General features: G+C 54.1%; 1 protein-coding gene across 2 annotated transcripts in view; it reads left to right on the forward strand.

Moving 5' to 3' along the window:
* Positions 1 to 1,973: 1,973 nt before the first annotated feature.
* Positions 1,974 to 19,685, forward strand: part of VPS50 (VPS50 subunit of EARP/GARPII complex) — a 330,838-nt gene continuing 313,126 nt past the window's right edge. For both annotated transcript variants that reach the window (XM_068238471.1, XM_068238472.1), the window contains exons 1-2: positions 1,974 to 2,189; positions 2,799 to 2,867. In XM_068238471.1, the coding sequence (XP_068094572.1) occupies positions 2,157 to 2,189; positions 2,799 to 2,867 (102 nt within the window). In that variant the 5' untranslated portion in view covers positions 1,974 to 2,156. The remainder of the gene's footprint in view (positions 2,190 to 2,798; positions 2,868 to 19,685) is intronic.

Below are 19,685 nucleotides of genomic sequence, written 5' to 3' on the forward strand. Positions count from 1 at the left end.
TAACAGATAATAACAATGCCTAGTCTTGGGTGTGAGCTCCGTGATCGTCAACACCCTGGAACTAGTCTGACATATAACAGATGATAACATAAATCCCTAGACTTGGGTGTGAGCTCCTTAGTCATCAACACCCTGGAACTAGTCTGAGATAATAACACAGATTCTGACAAAAGGTCTGAGTGCTACCACGTAGTGATCGCAACGGCAGACACTAGAGAAATGACCAGCACCCAGTATATATACTACAGCGCTCACCAGTGCCTCCCCTAAGTGCTGGACCAATGAAAACTGGTCAAAATGTCAGCTGACCGGCTTGGTCAGCTGACTCTCTTCTGGCTGTCATATAAGCTCTGCCTCTCGGCGCGCGCGACCTTCTGAATCTGTGTGGACTATCAGTCCCAGCCACACCAGACATGTGTTGTATACCATCCGCTGTGCTGGACACGGAACCAGCCACACCGCTATTAGAGCATGCGGCGGTTTCTCCGCGTTCAGCCATACTAGCAGATGTAGGCCTCCGCGTGCAAACTGCCGCGTTGGATGCGGAATCAGCCGCCTTGCTCTGAGCACCAGCAGCGGATTTTCCGCGTTTTCTCACAGAAGGGGAGAAGATGGACAGAGAAGGGCAGGGAGTGGAGAGAGAAGGGGAGATGGTAGACAGAGAAGGGGAGAAGATGGACAGAGGGCAGGGAGTGGATAGAGAAGGGAGGAGGGACGAGCAGAGAGCAGAAATGTTTGCACACAATACCCACATGCTGCAATCATTATGCTTTACATGTATTTCACCTACATGTTCATCTGTGTACTTTGAAAGCAAACGTCGCACAGTGAAAGAAAGCATTCCCCAAAGCATTCCCAGAAGTGAAGTGCAGCTGTTTAGAGCAGTGCAGGAGGATCATATTGCACAGCAATCACAGTGCCTGCAAAGTTACTGAGCTGTGCTGAGCTGAGCCAAAAGTTTCTAATGTGTGCACTGTGCAGCACTACGGAACAGCCAGCCTATAATGGGCAGCACATTGCAGCCAGTATGTGTGCTCTACACATATCTGGCAGTGGCACCCATGTCCCCTCTCTCTTATCTACCTGCTGTCCCTGCAAGGCTGCCTCCCCTCCAACTAGTGATGGGTCGGTCGCTCTAAGAGCCGGCTCTTTGCTGTGAACGACAAGAGCCGATGCCTCAGCCGCCCCACAGAGCTCTGCTTTGCTGTGTAATAAAGGGCGCTGAGGCATGTTGGGAGATGTAGTCCTCCTCTTGCAGCTTGTAGGAGCGTTTGGGGCGGAGCAGAGCAGTAGCAGGAGGGATTGCCCCAGTCAGAGAAGCAGTCTGGAGTTGTCATGGAGACGGGGGCGGGGCTTTTCCTCCGATTCTGAGTGGTGTCCTGTGATATTTAATGAAGAGCCGATTGAGAGCCGTAAGAGCCGGCTCTTTACTGGGAGCCAATTCAGAAGAGCCGATTCTCTGAGAAGAGCCGGAATTCACATCACTAGCATGCAACTGAGCCGATCTCTGCTCTGCTTCCAGGACCCGCCTGCCCGCTGAGAGGGGGGCGTGCCGCTCCTGGCTCCACCCCCTTCGTGAACCGAATCGTTCTAACACAGTTTACAGTCATCCTGAGCAGAGAGCCACGCCCCCTCCCACTGTATACACTCCGCTCGCACGTCCCCTTATACGGCACAACCACGCCCCTCAGCCACGCCCCCTCCCACTGTATACACTCCGCTCGCACGTCCCCTTATACGGCACAACCACGCCCCTCAGCCACGCCCCCTCCCACTGTATACACTCCGCTCGCACGTTCCCTTATACGGCACAACCACACCCCTCAGCCACGCCTCCTCTCACGCTGTATACACTCTGCTCGCTGTCTGTCATTACACGGCACGCCTCCTCACACCTCAGCCACGCCCCCGCACCCGACCCTCTCTGTAGACAGAGCGGAAGGAGGAGGAGGCGGAGCCTAATGACGTCACACTAGTCCCCTGAAGCTTCAGCAAGTCCTGCTGACCTGGTGCCCCGCCCCTTCTGCGTCCCTGCCCCGCCCGCTTCAGTCACGTGAGCCATCACAGCTAAAGCGGAGTCACGTGACTGGCAACATGGCGGCTCCGTGTGTCTAGGAAACGTCCCGAGACCCGAGAGGAGGCGGAGCTACCGGAGAATGCAGAAGATCAAATCCCTCATGACCCGCCAGGTGACGTCACCCCTCCTCTAATGTGACTCCTCCCCCTGCCTCCCCACATGCCCCCCCCTCCTGTCCCCCCATATCCCCCCTAATGTCACCCCAATACCCCTCCCCCTGCCTCCCCACATGCCCCTCCCCCTCCTCCTGTCCCCCTGATGTCACCCCAATACTCCTCCCCCTGCCTCCTGTCCCCCCAGATCCCCCCTAATGTCACCCCAATACTCCTCCCCCTGCCTCCCCACATGCCCCTCCCCCTCCTCCTGTCCCCCCAGATCTCACTGTCACCCCAATACCCCTCCTCCTGTCTGTCTAGATCCCCCCCTAATGTCTCCCCATATGCCCCTCCTCCTGTCCCCCCAAATCTCCCTAATGTCACCCCAATACTCCTCCCCCTCCTCCTGTCCCCCCCAGATCTCCCTAGAACCCCCCTGTCACCTCAATACCCCTCCCCTGTCTCCCCAGATCCCCCCCTGATGTTACCCCAATACCCCTCCCTCTCCTCCTCCCTCCCCAGATCTCCCCTAATGTGGCCCCTAGTTCCCCCCTCTCCATAGTACAGAGCAGGCTGCTTCGCTTCCATGGCACTAATTATTTTTCATATTCCATTTTTATTTTCAGGGTCTGAAAAGTCCACAAGACGGAGTCCATGACTTGAGTCCAACCGAAAGCTTCAGACTTCCGTCTAAGGTAACAATTTATATTGTCAGTAAAGAGCAGCAGCAGCAGTCAGCCCCGGCCCTCGCACTGACGTGACCAGCAGCAGTCAGCCCCGCCCCTCGCACTGACGTGACCGGCAGCAGTCAGCCCTGGCCCTCGCACTGACGTGACCGGCAGCAGTCAGCCCCGGCCCTCGCACTGACGTGACCGGCAGCAGTCAGCCCCGGCCCTCGCACTGACGTGACCGGCAGCAGTCAGCCCCGGCCCTCGCACTGACGTGACCGGCAGCAGTCAGCCCCGGCCCTCGCACTGACGTGACCGGCAGCAGTCAGCCCCGGCCCTCGCACTGACGTGACCGGCAGCAGTCAGCCCCGGCCCTCGCACTGACGTGACCGGCAGCAGTCAGCCCCGGCCCTCGCACTGACGTGACCGGCAGCAGTCAGCCCCGGCCCTCGCACTGACGTGACCGGCAGCAGTCAGCCCCGGCCCTCGCACTGACGTGACCGGCAGCAGTCAGCCCCGGCCCTCGCACTGACGTGACCGGCAGCAGTCAGCCCCGGCCCTCGCACTGACGTGACCGGCAGCAGTCAGCCCCGGCCCTCGCACTGACGTGACCGGCAGCAGTCAGCTCCGGCCCTCGCACTGACGTAACCAGCAGCAGTACAATACAGTTGTGACGTCACCCTCCAATTCCTCTTTCCTTTGCCGCAGTTTACCATTCAGCCTCTGGCTCAGAGAGGCATTCAGCACTGCAGGCAAAGTAACTGTATGGATCGGTTGGTGAGTCCACACACAGTCCCATTTTGATTGTATGTTTACTCATTGCAATCTCATATAGAGGTCAGTAACACTGCCACCGACTCACATCGGTGTGCGAATACGCCAATCTCTCCAGTCCTGTAAGGAATTGGGTTATTCCAACAATCACGCCTTGTTTACCAGCTTCCCTATCTGGGGATTTATATCTCAGGCTGTGGAGCAGCTAGAAGAATCATCTAAGGTCTCCCACAATGCATCACTGCTGAATATGCAAATGATCCCTTGTTGTCCCTGTAAGCTAGCCACACCTCCAGAACCGCTGGAATGCAATGATGTGTCAGCTTGTTATTTGTGCAGAGCCACAATAATCCAACATGCATACAGACTGTTTCAGATCGGTTAATCCTCATCAGTGCATGGCATGGATTAGTTTGGTTCTATGGAGTAGGACTTGAAACACCCAGAGGTACAGATTACCCAGCATGCTCATGGCGAACCAGAACTCATTGGTGTTCTGGTTGACCATGAGCTTTCTGGTTAGTCTGTACTTTATTTTAAGCCAAGCTAATCGCAAAGGGGCACTCCGCAGTACGCCTTTGTTCGCGTTCTCTCATGCACGATGGGCGTATCTTGCGCAGGTGAATCTGTCACAACAATAACATTTCTAGAGAGAGTGTGAGATGCAGCTGCAACAAGTCCTTCAGCTATCCAGGACCCAGAGAGTACAAGAATTGGAATGTCAATAATCCAATCTTAAACCGAACTCTTCCTTTTACCGGTAGCCAGTTGAGTGTGTGAAGGGCTGGTGTTCTGGGGCAATGGCGGGATTGCTAACAGCCTTGCAGCAGCATTCTGTACTAGCTGTAGGTGGTGCAGGTCTTTGTTTGGAAGGCCTGTATAGAGAGCACTGCAGTAGTCCAGCCATGATGTGAAGAGATAAACTAGAGGTATAAGATCCGTTGGAGGTATGAGATGTCTAATCCTCGCAATATTCCTTAGGTGAAAGAAGGGATGTTTCGCAACAGCTGAAATCTGATTCCTGAAGCTTAATTTCCTATCAATCAGTACTCCCAGGCTGCGCACACAGTCTGAGCTGTGCAGGTCTGAGCTTCCTATCCTTAGTGGTGCTGCACACACAGTCTGAGCTGTACAGGTCTGAGCTCCCTATCCTTAGTGGTGCTGCACACAGTCTGAGCTGTACAGGTCTGAGCTCCCTATCCTTAGTGGTGCTGCACACACAGTCTGAGCTGGTCAGGTCTGAGCTTCCTATCCTTAGTGGTGCTGCACACAGTCTGAGCTGGTCAGGTCTGAGCTTCCTGTCCTTAGTGGTGCTGCACACACAGTCTGAGCTGGTCAGGTCTGAGCTCCCTATCCTTAGTGGTGCTGCACACAGTCTGAGCTGGTCAGGTCTGAGCTTCCTATCCTTAGTGGTGCTGCGCACAGTCTGAGCTGCTCAGGTCTGACCTTCCTATCCTTAGTGGTGCTGCACACAGTCTGAGCTGGTCAGGTCTGAGCTTCCTATCCTTAGTGGTGCTGCACACACAGTCTGAGCTGTTCAGGTCTGAGCTCCCTATCCTTAGTGGTGCTGCACACAGTCTGAGCTGGTCAGGTCTGAGCTTCCTATCCTTAGTGGTGCTGCGCACAGTCTGAGCTGCTCAGGTCTGAGCTCCCTATCCTTAGTGGTGCTGCACACAGTCTGAGCTGTTCAGGTCTGAGCCTCCTATCCTTAGTGGTGCTGCACACAGTCTGAGCTGGTCAGGTCTGAGCTTCCTATCCTTAGTGGTGCTGCACACACAGTCTGAGCTGTTCAGGTCTGAGCTCCCTATCCTTAGTGGTGCTGCACACAGTCTGAGCTGGTCAGGTCTGAGCTTCCTGTCCTTAGTGGTGCTGCACACACAGTCTGAGCTGGTCAGGTCTGAGCTTCCTATCCTTAGTGGTGCTGCACACACAGTCTGAGCTGTTCAGGTCTGAGCTCCCTATCCTTAGTGGTGCTGCACACAGTCTGAGCTGGTCAGGTCTGAGCTCCCTATCCTTAGTGGTGCTGCACACAGTCTGAGCTGTTCAGGTCTGAGCTCCCTATCCTTAGTGGTGCTGCGCACAGTCTGAGCTGCTCAGGTCTGAGCTTCCTATCCTTAGTGGTGCTGCACACAGTCTGAGCTGTTCAGGTCTGAGCTTCCTATCCTTAGTGGTGCTGCACACACAGTCTGAGTCTGAGCTTCCTATCCTTAGTGGTGCTGCACACAGTCTGAGCTGTTCAGGTCTGAGCTTCCTATCCTTAGTGGTGCTGCACACACAGCCTGAGCTGCTCAGGTCTGAGCTTCCTATCCTTAGTGGTGCTGCACACAGTCTGAGCTGTTCACGTCTGAGCTCCCTATCCTTAGTGGTGCTGCACACAGTCTGAGCTGGTCAGGTCTGAGCTTCCTATCCTTAGTGGTGCTGCACACAGTCTGAGCTGCTCAGGTCTGAGCTTCCTATCCTTAGTGGTGCTGCACACACAGTCTGAGCTGGTCAGGTCTGAGCTTCCTATCCTTAGTGGTGCTGCACACAGTCTGAGCTGGTCAGGTCTGAGCTTCCTATCCTTAGTGGTGCTGCACACAGTCTGAGCTGCTCAGGTCTGAGCTTCCTATCCTTAGTGGTGCTGCACACACAGTCTGAGCTGGTCAGGTCTGAGCTCCCTATCCTTAGTGGTGCTGCACACACAGTCTGAGCTGGTCAGGTCTGAGCTCCCTATCCTTAGTGGTGCTGCACACACAGTCTGAGCTGGTCAGGTCTGAGCTCCCTATCCTTAGTGGTGCTGCACACACAGTCTGAGCTGGTCAGGTCTGAGCTTCCTATCCTTAGTGGTGCTGCACACACAGTCTGAGCTGGTCAGGTCTGAGCTCCCTATCCTTAGTGGTGCTGCACACACAGTCTGAGCTGTTCAGGTCTGAGCTTCCTATCCTTAGTGGTGCTGCACACACAGTCTGAGCTGGTCAGGTCTGAGCTTCCTATCCTTAGTGGTGCTGCACACAGTCTGAGCTGGTCAGGTCTGAGCTTCCTATCCTTAGTGGTGCTGCACACAGTCTGAGCTGGTCAGATCTGAGCTTCCTATCCTTAGTGGTGCTGCACACAGTCTGAGCTGTTCAGGTCTGAGCTTCCTATCCTTAGTGGTGCTGCACACACAGTCTGAGCTGGTCAGGTCTGAGCTCCCTATCCTTAGTGGTGCTGCACACAGTCTGAGCTGGTCAGGTCTGAGCTCCCTATCCTTAGTGGTGCTGCACACAGTCTGAGCTGTTCAGGTCTGAGCTTCCTATCCTTAGTGGTGCTGCACACAGTCTGAGCTGTTCAGGTCTGAGCTCCCTATCCTTAGTGGTGCTGCACACAGTCTGAGCTGGTCAGGTCTGAGCTCCCTATCCTTAGTGGAGCTGTACACAGTCTGAGCTGTTCAGGTCTGAGCTCCCTATCCTTAGTGGTGCTGCACACACAGTCTGAGCTGGTCAGGTCTGAGCTTCCTATCCTTAGTGGTGCTGCACACACAGTCTGAGCTGGTCAGGTCTGAGCTCCCTATCCTTAGTGGTGCTACACACAGTCTGAGCAGGTCAGGTCTGAGCTTCCTATCCTTAGTGGTGCTGCACACAGTCTGAGCAGGTCAGGTCTGAGCTTCCTATCCTTAGTGGTGCTGCACACAGTCTGAGCTGTTCAGGTCTGAGCTTCCTATCCTTAGTGGTGCTGCACACAGTCTGAGCTGCTCAGGTCTGAGCTTCCTATCCCTAGTGGTGCTGCACACAGTCTGAGCTTCCTATCCTTAGTGGTGCTGCACAGAGTCTGAGCTGGTCAGGTCTGAGCTTCCTATCCTTAGTGGTGCTACACACAGTCTGAGCTGGTCAGGTCTGAGCTTCCTATCCTTAGTGGTGCTGCACACAGTCTGAGCTGTTCAGGTCTGAGCTTCCTATCCTTAGTGGTGCTGCACACAGTCTGAGCTGTTCAGGTCTGAGCTCCCTATCCTTAGTGGTGCTGCACACAGTCTGAGCTGGTCAGGTCTGAGCTTCCTATCCTTAGTGGTGCTGCACACAGTCTGAGCTGTGCAGGTCTGAGCTTCCTATCCTTAGTGGTGCTGCACACACAGTCTGAGCTGTTCAGGTCTGAGCTTCCTATCCTTAGTGGTGCTGCACACAGTCTGAGCTGTTCAGGTCTGAGCTTCCTATCCTTAGTGGTGCTGCACACAGTCTGAGCTGTTCAGGTCTGAGCTCCCTATCCTTAGTGGTGCTGCACACAGTCTGAGCTGGTCAGGTCTGAGCTCCCTATCCTTAGTGGTGCTGCGCACAGTCTGAGCTGGTCAGGTCTAAGCTCCCTATCCTTAGTGGTGCTGCACACAGTCTGAGCTGTTCAGGTCTGAGCTCCCTATCCTTAGTGGTGCTGCACACAGTCTGAGCTGGTCAGGTCTGAGCTTCCTATCCTTAGTGGTGCTACACACAGTCTGAGCTGTTCAGGTGTGAGCTTCCTATCCTTAGTGGTGCTGCACACAGTCTGAGCTGTTCAGGTCTGAGCTCCCTATCCTTAGTGGTGCTGCATACAGTCTGAGCTGGTCAGGTCTGAGCTTCCTATCCTTAGTGGTGCTGCACACAGTCTGAGCTGTTCAGGTCTGAGCTCCCTATCCTTAGTGGTGCTGCACACAGTCTGAGCTGGTCAGGTCTGAGCTCCCTATCCTTAGTGGTGCTGCACACACAGTCTGAGCTGTTCAGGTGTGAGCTTCCTATCCTTAGTGGTGCTGCACACAGTCTGAGCTGCTCAGGTCTGAGCTTCCTATCCTTAGTGGTGCTGCACACAGTCTGAGCTGGTCAGGTCTGAGCTTCCTATCCTTAGTGGTGCTGCACACAGTCTGAGCTGGTCAGGTCTGAGCTTCCTATCCTTAGTGGTGCTGCACACAGTCTGAGCTGGTCAGGTCTGAGCTTTCTATCCTTAGTGGTGCTGCACACAGTCTGAGCTGTTCAGGTCTGAGCTCCCTATCCTTAGTGGTGCTGCACACAGTCTGAGCTGGTCAGGTCTGAGCTTCCTATCCTTAGTGGTGCTGCACACAGTCTGAGCTGGTCAGGTCTGAGCTCCCTATCCTTAGTGGTGCTGCACACACAGTCTGAGCTGTTCAGGTCTGAGCTTCCTATCCTTAGTGGTGCTGCACACAGTCTGAGCTGCTCAGGTCTGAGCTTCCTATCCTTAGTGGTGCTGCACACAGTCTGAGCTGTTCAGGTCTGAGCTTCCTATCCTTAGTGGTGCTGCACACAGTCTGAGCTGCTCAGGTCTGAGCTTCCTATCCTTAGTGGTGCTGCACACACAGTCTGAGCTGGTCAGGTCTGAGCTTCCTATCCTTAGTGGTGCTGCACACAGTCTGAGCTGGTCAGGTCTGAGCTTCCTATCCTTAGTGGTGCTGCACACACAGTCTGAGCTGGTCAGGTCTGAGCTCCCTATCCTTAGTGGTGCTGCACACAGTCTGAGCTGTTCAGGTCTGAGCTCCCTATCCTTAGTGGTGCTGCGCACAGTCTGAGCTGCTCAGGTCTGAGCTTCCTATCCTTAGTGGTGCTGCGCACAGTCTGAGCTGCTCAGGTCTGAGCTTCCTATCCTTAGTGGTGCTGCACACAGTCTGAGCTGTTCAGGTCTGAGCTTCCTATCCTTAGTGGTGCTGCGCACAGTCTGAGCTGCTCAGGTCTGAGCTTCCTATCCTTAGTGGTGCTGCACACAGTCTGGGCTGATCAGGTCTGAGCTTCCTATCCTTAGTGGTGCTGCACACAGTCTGAGCTGTTCAGGTCTGAGCTCCCTATCCTTAGTGGTGCTGCGCACAGTCTGAGCTGTTCAGGTCTGAGCTCCCTATCCTTAGTGGTGCTGCACACAGTCTGAGCTGGTCAGGTCTGAGCTCCCTATCCTTAGTGGTGCTGCACACAGTCTGAGCTGGTCAGGTCTGAGCTTCCTATCCTTAGTGGTGCTGCACACAGTCTGAGCTGGTCAGGTCTGAGCTTCCTATCCTTAGTGATGCTGCACACAGTCTGAGCTGGTCAGGTCTGAGCTCCCTATCCTTAGTGGTGCTGCACACAGTCTGAGCTGTTCAGGTCTGAGCTCCCTATCCTTAGTGGTGCTGCACACAGTCTGAGCTGTACAGGTCTGAGCTTCCTATCCTTAGTGGTGCTGCACACAGTCTGAGCTGGTCAGGTCTGAGCTCCCTATCCTTAGTGGTGCTGCACACACAGTCTGAGCTGTTCAGGTCTGAGCTTCCTATCCTTAGTGGTGCTGCACACAGTCTGAGCTGTTCAGGTCTGAGCTTCCTATCCTTAGTGGTGCTGCACACACAGTCTGAGCTGGTCAGGTCTGAGCTTCCTATCCTTAGTGGTGCTGCACACACAGTCTGAGCTGGTCAGGTCTGAGCTTCCTATCCTTAGTGGTGCTGCACACAGTCTGAGCTGGTCAGGTCTGAGCTTCCTATCCTTAGTGGTGCTGCACACACAGTCTGAGCTGTTCAGGTCTGAGCTTCCTATCCTTAGTGGTGCTGCGCACAGTCTGAGCTGTTCAGGTCTGAGCTTCCTATCGTTAGTGGTGCTGCACACAGTCTGAGCTGGTCAGGTCTGAGCTTCCTATCCTTAGTGGTGCTGCGCACAGTCTGAGCTGTTCAGGTCTGAGCTTCCTATCGTTAGTGGTGCTGCACACAGTCTGAGCTGGTCAGGTCTGAGCTTCCTATCCTTAGTGGTGCTGCACACAGTCTGAGCTGTTCAGGTCTGAGCTTCCTATCCTTAGTGGTGCTGCACACAGTCTGAGCTGGTCAGGTCTGAGCTTCCTATCCTTAGTGGTGCTGCACACAGTCTGAGCTGGTCAGGTCTGAGCTTCCTATCCTTAGTGGTGCTGCACACAGTCTGAGCTGTTCAGGTCTGAGCTTCCTATCCTTAGTGGTGCTGCACACAGTCTGAGCTGGTCAGGTCTGAGCTCCCTATCCTTAGTGGTGCTGCACACAGTCTGAGCTGTTCAGGTCTGAGCTTCCTATCCTTAGTGGTGCTGCACACAGTCTGAGCTGTGCAGGTCTGAGCTTCCTATCCTTAGTGGTGCTGCACACACAGTCTGAGCTGTTCAGGTCTGAGCTTCCTATCCTTAGTGGTGCTGCACACAGTCTGAGCTGTTCAGGTCTGATCTTCCTATCCTTAGTGGTGCTGCACACCGTCTGAGCTGTTCAGGTCTGAGCTTCCTATCCTTAGTGGTGCTGCACACAGTCTTAGCTGTTCAGGTTTGAGCTTCCTATCCTTAGTGGTGCTGCACACAGTCTGAGCTGTTCAGGTCTGAGCTCCCTATCCTTAGTGGTGCTGCACACAGTCTGAGCTGTTCAGGTCTGAGCTCCCTATCCTTAGTGGTGCTGCACACAGTCTGAGCTGGTCAGGTCTGAGCTTCCTATCCTTAGTGGTGCTGCACACAGTCTGAGCTGGTCAGGTCTGAGCTTCCTATCCTTAGTGGTGCTGCACACAGTCTGAGCTGGTCAGGTCTGAGCTCCCTATCCTTAGTGGTGCTGCACACAGTCTGAGCTGGTCAGGTCTGAGCTCCCTATCCTTAGTGGTGCTGCACACAGTCTGAGCTGTTCAGGTCTGAGCTCCCTATCCTTAGTGGTGCTGCACACACAGTCTGAGCTGGTCAGGTCTGACCTTCCTATCCTTAGTGGTGCTGCACACAGTCTGAGCTGGTCAGGTCTGAGCTTCCTATCCTTAGTGGTGCTGCACACACAGTCTGAGCTGATCAGGTCTGAGCTTCCTATCCTTAGTGGTGCTGCACACAGTCTGAGCTGGTCAGGTCTGAGCTTCCTATCCTTAGTGGTGCTGCACACACAGTCTGAGCTGTTCAGGTCTGAGCTTCCTATCCTTAGTGGTGCTGCACACAGTCTAAACTGGTCAGGTCTGAGCTTCCTATCCTTAGTGGTGCTGCACACACAGTCTGAGCTGTTCAGGTCTGAGCTTCCTATCCTTAGTGGTGCTGCGCACAGTCTAAGCTGGTCAGGTCTGAGCTTCCTATCCTTAGTGGTGCTGCACACACAGTCTGAGCTGCTCAGGTCTGAGCTTCCTATCCTTAGTGGTGCTGCACACAGTCTAAGCTGGTCAGGTCTGAGCTTCCTATCCTTAGTGGTGCTGCACACAGTCTGAGCTGTTCAGGTCTGAGCTTCCTATCCTTAGTGGTGCTGCACACACAGTCTGAGCTGGTCAGGTCCGAGCTTCCTATCCTTAGTGGTGCTGCACACACAGTCTGAGCTGTTCAGGTCTGAGCTTCCTATCCTTAGTGGTGCTGCACACAGTCTGAGCTGTTCAGGTCTGAGCTCCCTATCCTTAGTGGTGCTGCACACACAGTCTGAGCTGGTCAGGTCCGAGCTTCCTATCCTTAGTGGTGCTGCACACACAGTCTGAGCTGGTCAGGTCTGAGCTTCCTATCCTTAGTGGTGCTGGGCACAGTCTGAGCTGGTCAGGTCTGAGCTTCCTATCCTTAGTGGTGCTGCACACAGTCTGAGCTGGTCAGGTCTGAGCTTCCTATCCTTAGTGGTGCTGCACACACAGTCTGAGCTGTTCAGGTCTGAGCTTCCTATCCTTAGTGGTGCTGCACACACAGTCTGAGCTGGTCAGGTCTGAGCTCCCTATCCTTAGTGGTGCTGCACACAGTCTGAGCTGCTCAGGTCTGAGCTTCCTATCCTTAGTGGTGCTGCGCACAGTCTGAGCTGGTCAGGTCTGAGCTTCCTATCCTTAGTGGTGCTGCACACACAGTCTGAGCTGGTCAGGTCTGAGCTTCCTATCCTTAGTGGTGCTGCACACAGTCTGAGCTGGTCAGGTCTGAGCTCCCTATCCTTAGTGGTGCTGCACACAGTCTGAGCTGTTCAGGTCTGTGCTCCCTATCCTTAGTGGTGCTGCACACAGTCTGAGCTGTTCAGGTCTGAGCTTCCTATCCTTAGTGGTGCTGCACACAGTCTGAGCTGGTCAGGTCTGAGCTCCCTATCCTTAGTGGCGCTGCACACAGTCTGAGCTGTTCAGGTCTGAGCTTCCTATCCTTAGTGGTGCTGCACACACAGTCTGAGCTGGTCAGGTCCGAGCTTCCTATCCTTAGTGGTGCTGCACACACAGTCTGAGCTGTTCAGGTCTGAGCTTCCTATCCTTAGTGGTGCTGCACACAGTCTGAGCTGGTCAGGTCTGAGCTCCCTATCCTTAGTGGTGCTGCACACAGTCTGAGCTGCTCAGGTCTGAGCTTCCTATCCTTAGTGGTGCTGCACACAGTCTGAGCTGATCAGGTCTGAGCTTCCTATCCTTAGTGGTGCTGCACACAGTCTGAGCTGTTCAGGTCTGAGCTTCCTATCCTTAGCGGTGCTGCACACAGTCTGAGCTGTACAGGTCTGAGCTTCCTATCCTTAGTGGTGCTGCACACAGTCTGAGCTGTTCAGGTCTGAGCTTCCTATCCTTAGTGGTGCTGCACACAGTCTGAGCTGGTCAGGTCTGAGCTTCCTATCCTTAGTAGTGCTGCACACACAGTCTGAGCTGTTCAGGTCTGAGCTTCCTATCCTTAGTGGTGCTGCACACAGTCTGAGCTGGTCAGGTCTGAGCTTCCTATCCTTAGTAGTGCTGCACACACAGTCTGAGCTGTTCAGGTCTGAGCTTCCTATCCTTAGTGGTGCTGTACACACAGTCTGAGCTGGTCAGGTCTGAGATTCCTATCCTTAGTGGTGCTGCACACACAGTCTGAGCTGGTCAGGTCTGAGCTCCCTATCCTTAGTGGTGCTGCACACAGTCTGAGCTGCTCAGGTCTGAGCTCCCTATCCTTAGTGGTGCTGCACACAGTCTGAGCTGTTCAGGTCTGAGCTTCCTATCCTTAGTGGTGCTGCACACAGTCTGAGCTGGTCAGGTCTGAGCTTCCTATCCTTAGTGGTGCTGCACACAGTCTGAGCTGGTCAGGTCTGAGCTTCCTATCCTTAGTGGTGCTGCACACAGTCTGAGCTGGTCAGGTCTGAGCTTCCTATCCTTAGTGGTGCTGCGCACAGTCTGAGCTGGTCAGGTCTGAGCTCCCTATCCTTAGTGGTGCTGCACACCGTCTGAGCTGTTCAGGTCTGAGCTTCCTATCCTTAGTGGTGCTGCACACAGTCTGAGTCTGAGCTTCCTATCCTTAGTGGTGCTGCACACAGTCTGAGCTGCTCAGGTCTGAGCTTCCTATCCTTAGTGGTGCTGCACACACAGTCTGAGCTGGTCAGGTCTGAGCTTCCTATCCTTAGTGGTGCTGCACACACAGTCTGAGCTGATCAGGTCTGAGCTCCCTATCCTTAGTGGTGCTGCACACAGTCTGAGCTGGTCAGGTCTGAGCTTCCTATCCTTAGTGGTGCTGCACATAGTCTGAGCTGTTCAGGTCTGAGCTTCCTATCCTTAGTGGTGCTGCACACAGTCTGGGCTGGTCAGGTCTGAGCTTCCTATCCTTAGTGGTGCTGCACACAGTCTGAGCTGGTCAGGTCTGAGCTCCCTATCCTTAGTGGTGCTGCACACAGTCTGAGCTGGTCAGGTCTGAGCTTCCTATCCTTAGTGGTGCTGCACAGAGTCTGAGCTGGTCAGGTCTGAGCTTCCTATCCTTAGTAGTGCTGCACACAGTCTGAGCTGGTCAGGTCTGAGCTTCCTATCCTTAGTGGTGGTGCACACAGTCTGAGCTGTTCAGGTCTGAGCTTCCTATCCTTAGTGGTGCTGCACACAGTCTGAGCTGGTCAGGTCTGAGCTTCCTATCCTTAGTGGTGCTGCGCACACAGTCTGAGCTGTTCAGGTCTGAGCTCCCTATCCTTAGTGGTGCTGCACACAGTCTGAGCTGTTCAGGTCTGAGCTCCCTATCCTTAGTGGTGCTGCACACAGTCTGAGCTGCTCAGGTCTGAGCTCCCTATCCTTAGTGGTGCTGCACACAGTCTGAGCTGGTCAGGTCTGAGATTCCTATCCTTAGTGGTGCTGCACACAGTCTGAGCTGGTCAGGTCTGAGCTTCCTATCCTTAGTGGTGCTGCACACACAGTCTGAGCTGGTCAGGTCTGAGCTCCCTATCCTTAGTGGTGCTGCACACAGTCTGAGCTGCTCAGGTCTGAGCTCCCTATCCTTAGTGGTGCTGCACACAGTCTGAGCTGGTCAGGTCTGAGCTTCCTATCCTTAGTGGTGCTGCACACAGTCTGAGCTGTTCAGGTCTGAGCTTCCTATCCTTAGTGGTGCTGCACAGTCTGAGCTGTTCAGGTCTGAGCTTCCTATCCTTAGTGGTGCTGCACACACAGTCTGAGCTGGTCAGGTCTGAGCTTCCTATCCTTAGTGGTGCTGCACACACAGTCTGAGCTGATCAGGTCTGAGCTCCCTATCCTTAGTGGTGCTGCACACAGTCTGAGCTGGTCAGGTCTGAGCTTCCTATCCTTAGTGGTGCTGCACATAGTCTGAGCTGTTCAGGTCTGAGCTTCCTATCCTTAGTGGTGCTGCACACAGTCTGGGCTGGTCAGGTCTGAGCTTCCTATCCTTAGTGGTGCTGCACACAGTCTGAGCTGGTCAGGTCTGAGCTCCCTATCCTTAGTGGTGCTGCACACACAGTCTGAGCTGGTCAGGTCTGAGCTTCCTATCCTTAGTGGTGCTGCACACACAGTCTGAGCTGATCAGGTCTGAGCTCCCTATCCTTAGTGGTGCTGCACACAGTCTGAGCTGGTCAGGTCTGAGCTTCCTATCCTTAGTGGTGCTGCACATAGTCTGAGCTGTTCAGGTCTGAGCTTCCTATCCTTAGTGGTGCTGCACACAGTCTGGGCTGGTCAGGTCTGAGCTTCCTATCCTTAGTGGTGCTGCACACAGTCTGAGCTGGTCAGGTCTGAGCTCCCTATCCTTAGTGGTGCTGCACACAGTCTGAGCTGGTCAGGTCTGAGCTTCCTATCCTTAGTGGTGCTGCACAGAGTCTGAGCTGGTCAGGTCTGAGCTTCCTATCCTTAGTAGTGCTGCACACAGTCTGAGCTGGTCAGGTCTGAGCTTCCTATCCTTAGTGGTGGTGCACACAGTCTGAGCTGTTCAGGTCTGAGCTTCCTATCCTTAGTGGTGCTGCACACAGTCTGAGCTGGTCAGGTCTGAGCTTCCTATCCTTAGTGGTGCTGCGCACACAGTCTGAGCTGTTCAGGTCTGAGCTCCCTATCCTTAGTGGTGCTGCACACAGTCTGAGCTGTTCAGGTCTGAGCTCCCTATCCTTAGTGGTGCTGCACACAGTCTGAGCTGCTCAGGTCTGAGCTCCCTATCCTTAGTGGTGCTGCACACAGTCTGAGCTGGTCAGGTCTGAGATTCCTATCCTTAGTGGTGCTGCACACAGTCTGAGCTGGTCAGGTCTGAGCTTCCTATCCTTAGTGGTGCTGCACACACAGTCTGAGCTGGTCAGGTCTGAGCTTCCTATCCTTAGTGGTGCTGCACACAGTCTGAGCTGGTCAGGTCTGAGATTCCTATCCTTAGTGGTGCTGCACACAGTCTGAGCTGTTCAGGTCTGAGCTTCCTATCCTTAGTGGTGCTGCACACAGTCTGAGCTGCTCAGGTCTGAGCTCCCTATCCTTAGTGGTGCTGCACACAGTCTGAGCTGTTCAGGTCTGAGCTCCCTATCCTTAGTGGTGCTGCACACAGTCTGAGCTGTTCAGGTCTGAGCTCCCTATCCTTAGTAGTGCTCCACACACAGTCTGAGCTGTTCAGGTCTGAGCTTCCTATCCTTAGTGGTGCTGCACACAGTCTGAGCTGGTCAGGTCTGAGCTTCCTATCCTTAGTGGTGCTGCACACAGTCTGAGCTGGTCAGGTCTGAGCTTCCTATCCTTAGTGGTGCTGCACACAGTCTGAGCTGGTCAGGTCTGAGCTTCCTATCCTTAGTGGTGCTGCACACAGTCTGAGCTGTTCAGGTCTGAGCTTCCTATCCTTAGTGGTGCTGCACAGAGTCTGAGCTGGTCAGGTCTGAGTTTCCTATCCTTAGTGGTGCTGCACACAGTCTGAGCTGTTCAGGTCTGAGCTTCCTATCCTTAGTGGTGCTGCACACAGTCTGAGCTGTTCAGGTCTGAGCTTCCTATCCTTAGTGATGCTGCACACACAGTCTGAGCTGTTCAGGTCTGAGCTTCCTATTCTTAGTGGTGCTGCACACACAGTCTGAGCTGGTCAGGTCTGAGCTTCCTATCCTTAGTGGTGCTGCACACAGTCTGAGCTGGTCAGGTCTGAGCTTCCTATCCTTAGTGGTGCTGCACACACAGTCTGAGCTGGTCAGGTCTGAGCTTCCTATCCTTAGTGGTGCTGCACACAGTCTGAGCTGGTCAGGTCTGAGCTTCCTATCCTTAGTGGTGCTGCACACAGTCTGAGCTGGTCAGGTCTGAGCTTCCTATCCTTAGTGGTGCTGCACACAGTCTGAGCTGGTCAGGTCTGAGCTTCCTATCCTTAGTGGTGCTGCACACAGTCTGAGCTGTCAGGTCTGAGCTTCCTATCCTTAGTGGTGCTGCACAGAGTCTGAGCTGGTCAGGTCTGAGTTTCCTATCCTTAGTGGTGCTGCACACAGTCTGAGCTGTTCAGGTCTGAGCTTCCTATCCTTAGTGGTGCTGCACACAGTCTGAGCTGGTCAGGTCTGAGCTTCCTATCCTTAGTGGTGCTGCACACAGTCTGTGCTGGTCAGGTCTGAGCTTCCTATCCTTAGTGGTGCTGCATACACAGTCTGAGCTGTTCAGGTCTGAGCTTCCTATCCTTAGTGATGCTGCACACACAGTCTGAGCTGTTCAGGTCTGAGCTTCCTATCCTTAGTGGTGCTGCACACAGTCTGAGCTGTTCAGGTCTGAGCTTCCTATCCTTAGTGATGCTGCACACACAGTCTGAGCTGTTCAGGTCTGAGCTTCCTATTCTTAGTGGTGCTGCACACACAGTCTGAGCTGATCAGGTCTGAGCTTCCTATCCTTAGTGGTGCTGCACACACAGTCTGAGCTGATCAGGTCTGAGCTTCCTATCCTTAGTGGTGCTGCACACACAGTCTGAGCTGTTCAGGTCTGAGCTCCCTATCCTTAGTGGTGCTGCACACAGTCTGAGCTGGTCAGGTCTGAGCTTCCTATCCTTAGTGGTGCTGCACACAGTCTGAGCTGGTCAGGTCTGAGCTTCCTATCCTTAGTGGTGCTGCACACAGTCTGAGCTGGACAGGTCTGAGCTCCCTATCCTTAGTGGTGCTGCACACAGTCTGAGCTGGTCAGGTCTGAGCTTCCTATCCTTAGTGGTGCTGCACACACAGTCTGAGCTGGTCAGGTCTGAGCTTCCTATCCTTAGTGGTGCTGCACACAGTCTGAGCTGGTCAGGTCTGAGCTTCCTATCCTTAGTGGTGCTGCACACAGTCTGAGCTGGTCAGGTCTGAGCTTCCTATCCTTAGTGGTGCTGCACACAGTCTGAGCTGGTCAGGTCTGAGCTCCCTATCCTTAGTGGTGCTGCACACAGTCTGAGCTGCTCAGGTCTGAGCTCCCTATCCTTAGTGGTGCTGCACACAGTCTGAGCTGCTCAGGTCTGAGCTCCCTATCCTTAGTGGTGCTGCACACACAGTCTGAGCTGGTCAGGTCTGAGCTTCCTATCCTTAGTGGTGCTGCACACAGTCTGAGCTGGTCAGGTCTGAGATTCCTATCCTTAGTGGTGCTGCACACAGTCTGAGCTGGTCAGGTCTGAGCTTCCTATCCTTAGTGGTGCTGCACACACAGTCTGAGCTGGTCAGGTCTGAGCTCCCTATCCTTAGTGGTGCTGCACACAGTCTGAGCTGCTCAGGTCTGAGCTCCCTATCCTTAGTGGTGCTGCACACAGTCTGAGCTGGTCAGGTCTGAGCTTCCTATCCTTAGTGGTGCTGCACACAGTCTGAGCTGGTCAGGTCTGAGCTTCCTATCCTTAGTGGTGCTGCACACAGTCTGAGCTGTTCAGGTCTGAGCTTCCTATCCTTAGTGGTGCTGCACACCGTCTGAGCTGTTCAGGTCTGAGCTTCCTGTCCTTAGTGGTGCTGCACACACAGTCTGAGCTGTTCAGGTCTGAGCTCCCTATCCTTAGTGGTGCTGGCACACAGTCTGAGCTGTTCAGGTCTGAGCTTCCTATCCTTAGTGGTGCTGGTGCTGCACACAGTCTGAGCTGTTCAGGTCTGAGCTTCCCTATCCTTAGTGGTGCTGCACACAGTCTGAGCTGGTCAGGTCTGAGCTCTCCTATCCTTAGTGGTGCTGCACACAGTCTGAGCTGTTCAGGGTCTGAGCTTCCTATCCTTAGTGGTGCTGCACACAGTCTGAGCTGTTCAGGTCTGAGCTTCCTATCCTTAGTGGTGCTGCACACAGTCTGAGCTGGTCAGGTCTGAGCTTCCTATCCTTAGTGGTGCTGCAACACAGTCTGAGCTGTTCAGGTCTGAGCTTCCTATCCTTAGTGGTGCTGCACACAGTCTGAGCTGTTCAGGTCTGAGCTTCCTATCCTTAGTGGTGCTGCACACACAGTCTGAGCTGGTCAGGTCTGAGCTTCCCTATCCTTAGTGGTGCTGCACACAGTCTGAGCTGTTCAGGTCTGAGCTTCCTATCCTTAGTGGTGCTGCACACACAGTCTGAGCTGTCAGGTCTGAGCTTCCTATCCTTAGTGGTGCTGCACACACAGTCTGAGCTGTTCAGGTCTGAGCTTCCTATCCTTAGTGGTGCTGCACACACAGTCTGAGCTGTTCAGGTCTGAGCTTCCTATCCTTAGTGGTGCTGCACACACAGTCTGAGCTGTTCAGGTCTGAGCTTCCTATCCTTAGTGGTGCTGCACACACAGTCTGAGCTGTTCAGGTCTGAGCTCCTATCCTTAGTGGTGCTGCACACACAGTCTGAGCTGGTCAGGTCTGAGCTTCCTATCCTTAGTGGTGCTGCACACAGTCTGAGCTGTCAGGTCTGAGCTTCCTATCCTTAGTGGTGCTGCACACACAGTCTGAGCTGGTCAGGTCTGAGCTTCCTATCCTTAGTGGTGCTGCACACACAGTCTGAGCTGGTCAGGTCTGAGCTTCCTATCCTTAGTGGTGCTGCACACAGTCTGAGCTGTTCAGGTCTGAGCTTCCCTATCCTTAGTGGTGCTGCCACACAGTCTGAGCTGGTCAGG

The sequence above is a fragment of the Hyperolius riggenbachi genome, chromosome 5 (assembly GCF_040937935.1).
Source record: "Hyperolius riggenbachi isolate aHypRig1 chromosome 5, aHypRig1.pri, whole genome shotgun sequence".
Lineage (NCBI taxonomy): Eukaryota > Metazoa > Chordata > Amphibia > Anura > Hyperoliidae > Hyperolius > Hyperolius riggenbachi.